At 52.3% G+C, this 5,695-nt stretch overlaps 1 protein-coding gene across 1 annotated transcript; it reads right to left on the bottom strand.

Moving 5' to 3' along the window:
- Window positions 1-249: 249 nt before the first annotated feature.
- LOC132382777 (potassium voltage-gated channel subfamily A member 3-like) lies at window positions 250-4,054 on the bottom strand. The gene is made up of 2 exons (XM_059953236.1): window positions 4,045-4,054; window positions 250-1,724 (listed from the first exon to the last, which is right to left on the bottom strand). The coding sequence occupies exon 2, from the start codon at window positions 1,690-1,692 to the stop codon at window positions 250-252; it is 1,443 nt and encodes a 480-aa protein (XP_059809219.1). The 5' UTR covers window positions 1,693-1,724; window positions 4,045-4,054.
- Window positions 4,055-5,695: the final 1,641 nt, after the last annotated feature.

Genomic DNA, 5,695 nt, shown 5'->3' with positions numbered 1-5,695 from the left:
ACCAACCGCTCCCCTTCCTAAATTGAGACACAGTCCAAATGTTCTTCTCTGAACTTTTACAAGTTTGTTCCATTTTTCCTTAAGCACGGGTTATCTGGCTGCAGGTTAGTGGACAAGCCAACCCCACCCCACCCACCATCTCCACCCTCCCCCAATCCCAGTGCAGCACTGGAGGTAAATGAACAACTCCAGGTTAAGTATAGTTTAAGTTAGATGAACTTGTCTCTTGGTAAGCAACTTTAAACCAAGTCAGACTTGAGTAACCAAAGACTTGCTGTTCGGTGAGCTGGTGGATTCATGGTGTCCACTATCAGTAGGGCAGAAACCATCCAACATGTCATTTTGTAGGGGTCTGCAGAGGTTGTCCATAAGTTCTTCTTCCAGCTCCGTACTTTTTCCAGTCAATGACTGGGCTTTCGAGCTCGGAGGCAGGTAAGGGCAGGTCGTCACGTGGGAGTATTGGGTCTGATCCTCGCTTTCAATCTCCCTGTGGTAAAAGTAGCTGAAATTGGAGACAATCACAGGGACAGGTAATGAGATCGTGAGCACGCCAGCAATGGCACAGAGGGATCCCACAATCTTACCTCCAAGAGTCATGGGAGACATGTCACCATATCCCACCGTGGTCATTGTGACAACAGCCCACCAGAAAGCCTCAGGGATACTTGTGAAGCTTGTATTCTCATCCTCGGATTCAGCAAAGTAGACAGCGCTGGAGAACAGAATTACCCCAATGAAGAGGAAGAAAATCAAAAGGCCCAATTCCCTCATACTTGCTTTCAGAGTTTGCCCCAGGATCTGCAGACCCTTGGAGTGTCTGGAGAGCTTAAAGATTCTGAAAACCCTGACCAGACGAATAACCCTGAGGATGGCGAGGGACATGGCGGGCTGTGCCACCCCTCGCTGCCTGGCAAACTCAGTGCCCAGGGCCACAAAGTAGGGAATGATGGCCACAAAGTCGATGACGTTCATGATGTTCTTGAAGAAGCTGGGCTTGCTGGGGCAGACAATGAACCTCAGTAAGAGCTCAAAGGAGAACCAACAAATGCACATGGTCTCCACCACGAAGAAGGGGTCCTGGAAGGGGCTATTCGGAAACTCTGAGTGGGAGCTGTTCCCCCGCAGGGAGTGCACAGGCAAAGTCGGATCCTGCTCATCCCTGAACTCAGGTAGGGTCTCTAAGCAGAAGACCACAATGGAGATCAGGATCACCAGCACCGAGATGATCGCCACCACTTTGGCCGGGGAGGAGCTCTCTGGGTACTCGAAGAGCAGCCACAGCTGCCTCTGAAACTCGTTGCTGGGCATCGGCCGTTCCTCCTCCTTGATGAAGCCCTCATCCTCACGAAACCTGGTGACCGCCTCATCCCCCAGCTCGTAGAATCTTAGCTCTTCCATGAAGACCTCCAGCGACACGCTGTTGGGCCTTTTCAACCTTCCCCCGGACTGGTAATAGTAGAGGATGGCGTCGAAACTCGGGCGATTCCTGTCGAAGAAGTACTCGTTCCTGAGCGGGTCGAAGTAGCGGATTCTCCTCTGGGGGTCTCCCAGCAGGGTGTCGGGGAACTGGCGCAGAGTCTTGATTTGGGTCTCAAAGCGCAAGCCCGACACATTAATGACTACCCTCTCGCAACACTCCTGGTGGTTGCCCAGCTCGTACTCCTTGTCGTAGTTACAGAGAGGTTTCTCCATGGTGTCCGAGGGAGTGAAGGACTCCGAGGTGACTCTCCGTCCTGCCGCGATCAGAACTGGGGCAGGAGCCGGCCTGCCATGGTGTCAGTCGAAGGTGCAGTCCGCACTGACCAGTACTTTCTACATATTCCGCGCAGACACACACACACACAGGGGCTCGGCGTTGCCAAACCTCCTTGGGTTTTTTTTTGTAATATTAAACAGTATCGCTTTGCGGCCAGCCCCTCCCTCGGGATCAAGTTCAAGTCTTTAGCCAACTCGACACAGAAATAACCCCGGCAGAAGCCACATCTTTAACACTATCGATACTCGATCGCACCGCCGGCACGGAGCCGGCGGCTGCAGGTAACACAACATCCCCTTCCCCTCGCAGCGCCTGGTGGCGTCGGAGAAACTCCCCACTTCCATCCCAACCCCTCCCTCCGCTGCATCTCATCCACCCCCCGCTGCATCTCATCCACCCCCCGCCACAACCATTCCCCGGGACTTTTAAGGTATTTTCGTGCGGAAATCGTTATTCTGCGGTCGAAGTTCCGCCTGTTTTTTTTCTCTTGGATTCCACCTCCTGTTAAGTGACCTCTCTGCTATGCGGCAACCTAGGTTTGGATCTGGTTTCTTCCTTGCTGTTTATTTCAGTCCTGTCCACCTGTGCGTGCGATCTCCCTCTCATCGGTGCGGCTGTTATTTCCCCGAACGCCGCCGTCCCCAGGGCGCGATTCGGGAGTGCAGGGGGCAGATCGCACCTCACCTGGCCGGGGCTCCCTCACCTTCGGCCAGAGTCACGGTTTGGTGTGTGACGCGCCGCGCCTGCCGCCCGATTCGCCCCCTGTCGCCGCCCCTCTCACCATCTGCACATACCAGATCGATGAGGAAATACCGTCCACCTGCCCCCATGATATCATTCAAACGCGCAGAATTCTTACCGGTTGACAGGGTGGGAGAAGGTGGGGGGGAATTAGAGTTAGGGGACATAGGTTAAGGGTGAAAATTGACATTTAAGGGGAACCTGAAGGGGAGTTTCTTTCCTCAAAGTCCGCTGTGATTGTGGAAGTGAAGGATGGGGTTTCAGTTTCAACTATTATGGAGGGGCTATGGTCCATGTGGGTCAACGGGACTAGACAGACTAACAGTAAGGCACAGACTAGATGGGCCAAAGGGCCTGTTTCTGTGCTGTAGTGCTCTGTGACTCCGAGGGCAGGGGAGAGAATTAGGAGACGCGATGAGCTTTCCTCGGCTTGGACTGTCTACAACCCTCAAAGTGAGGGGTCTCCTCCCAGGTCGGAGATGTGCACAGAGGAATGGATAGTTGGAATTCTCTGCCAGAGACAGATTTGGATCCAAGGGGAATCAGGGCACGTGGGGGTAGTGCTGAATGGTGGTTCTGAGGTACAGCCTCGCCGAGTGGCAGCGCAGGTACGAGGCCCCGAATGCGGCTCTGCTTCTCTCTCTCTCTCTCTACCATCCTGTAGCAAGTGCAGATGCAACAGGCAGAGGAACTTCAGCACCACCCTGCCTGAGTTCTCAAACTCCGCTGCTTGGTCCTCACAGGAACTCCCTCTGCACCAGAACACCCATCAGGAGGGTGGCAGTGTCTCGCCACTACCCTCTCACAAGCAAAATCTTCCAAAAACCTGCGATTACACGGTGCAGGAATAGGCCATTCAGCCCAAATGGGTGCTGCGAGGGTTACCGTGCCACATAAGTCTCTTCTATCTGTTGTTCAGGTGTGGATTCATTTATTTATTACCTGCACATTGAAACGTACAGTGAAATGCACCGTTTGCGTTGACAACCGACGCAGCCTAAGGGTCAGCCAGTGAGTGTTGCCACACATTCCGACGCCACTACACAAGCCCAGAGCGACGAAGAACACAATGAACAACAAAACGGTAACAGCAAAGCATGCCCCGTTTCCCCCCTCCCACCCAAATACTCCAAACACACATGGTCCTCCAGCCCCAGGTCAGGCTATCTCCGGCCATGGACTGGCAGACAGAGCTTTTCCCTGGATCCCCTTAAACGTACTCAGTTCCAGCATGTCGGACCACAGTCTCCACTTGTGCCACAATGATGCCACCCTCAGGGTGGAGGAGCAACACCTTATATTCCATCTGGGTAGCCTCCAACCTGATGGCATGAATATCGATTTCTCCCTCTTCTCTCTTTCATTACCCAGTCTGACTCCCCTCATACCTCTTCTCTTCTGCTCCCTCTTGTTTCTCCCCTCCTTCCCTGTCCTCTCATATCACATTCCTTCTTCATCCCCTTACCTCTTTCACCTGATCCCCCCCCACCCGCCATAGCTTCTTATTTCAGCTGCATTTACTCACCTTTCCCCTCATCTAGTCTCACCTATCACCTGCCAGTTTATACTTCTTCCCCTCCCTCAAATTCTTATTTTGGCTTTTGCCCCTTCTCTTCCAGTCCAAAGTTTCCAATCCAAAATGTTGACTGTTTATTCCCCTCCATAGATGTTGCCTGACTTGATGATGAGTACCTGCAGCATTTTGAGGGTATTGCCTCATTCACTGCAGTCTCACTCAGTCTGGCCTCACTTTGTGCTGTCTCACTCCGCGTCACCTCACTCTGTGCTGATGCACTCCCTGCTGCCTCAGCTGACCAGGGATTAGAAAGGTGGTTGAGAAGTTGAGGAACGGGGGTGACTGGAGCAGAAATAACATGCAGAAGAGCAGTGGTTCACCTGGTGTAATGCACTCAGTGTGTAGAATAATGTTCCCCTGAAACACACACAAAATGCTGGAGGAACTCAGCAGGTCAGGCAGAAATGAATAAGCAGTTGATGTTTGGGTTGAGAGCCTTCTTCAGGGCTGGAAAGAAAATGGGAAGATGCCAACGTAAAAAGGTGGGGGAGGGGAAGGAGGATGGCTTGAAGGTGAAGGGAGAAACCAGGCAGGTGGGAATGGCAAAGGGCTGGAAAGAAAGGAATCTGATAGGAGAGGAGACCATAGGAGGAAGGGAAGGAGGAGGGAGATCGGGGAGAGGTGATTGGCAGGGGAAGAGATAAGAGGCCAGAGTGGGGAATACAAAAAGAGAGGAGGGAGGAAAATGTTTTTACTGGAAGAAGAGATCAATATTCATGCCATCTGGCTGGAGGTTACCCAGATGGAATATAAGGTGTTGCTCCTCCAACCTGAGGGTGGCATTGTTGTGGCACAAAAGTAGGCCATGGACCAACATATCGGAACGGGAATGGGAATTAGAATTAAAATGTTTGGCCACCAGATAGTTCCACTTTAGGCAGATGGAGTGGAGGTGCTTAACAGAGTGGTCTCCCAATTTACGATGGGTCTCACCAATGTAGAAGAGGCTGCACTGGAAGCACTGGACACAATAGATGACCCCTGAAGATTCGTGTTGCCTCCCCTGGAAGGACTGCCTGGGGCCTGGAATGGAGGTGAGGGAGGAGGTGAATGGGCAGGTGCAGCACTTTAGCCAGTTGCAGGGATAAGTGCTGGGAGGGAGATTATTGAGGAGGGACGAATGGACAAGGGAATCACAGAGGGAGCAATCCCTGTGGAAAGTGTGGGAGTTGGGGGAGGTAAAGATGTACGGTGGTAGGTTTCCTTTGGAGATGGTGGAAGTTGCATAGAATTACGTGTTGGATGCGTAGGCTCATGGGGTGGAAGAAGAGGGACTCTATCATTATTAAGGTGACGGGAAGATGGGGTGAACGTGGACGTCCAGGAAATGAAGGAGATGTGAGTGAGGGAAGCATCAGTGGTGGAGGAAGGGAAACCCCATTCTATGAAGAAGGAGGACACCTCTGATGTCCCGGAAAGGAAAGCCTCATCCTGGGAACACATGCTGCAGAGAGCAGTGTGAGCTGCCTTAATGACTGTCGGCAGTAGCATTCAGTGATGAAAAGGCTTGACAGGTTAGCTTTGGCTAGAGTCAACTCCTGTCTCAGTAAGAACCTGGGCCCAGTGAAATTAGCTTATTGCCACAATAAGTCTATGGCAGACGCGATCTCAGTTGTTCCCTA

Source organism: Hypanus sabinus, chromosome 29 (genome assembly GCF_030144855.1).
Source record: "Hypanus sabinus isolate sHypSab1 chromosome 29, sHypSab1.hap1, whole genome shotgun sequence".
Classification (NCBI taxonomy): Eukaryota; Metazoa; Chordata; class Chondrichthyes; order Myliobatiformes; family Dasyatidae; genus Hypanus; species Hypanus sabinus.
The sequence above is the reverse complement of the archived record's forward strand: the minus strand, read 5'-3'. Positions and strand labels throughout refer to the sequence as shown.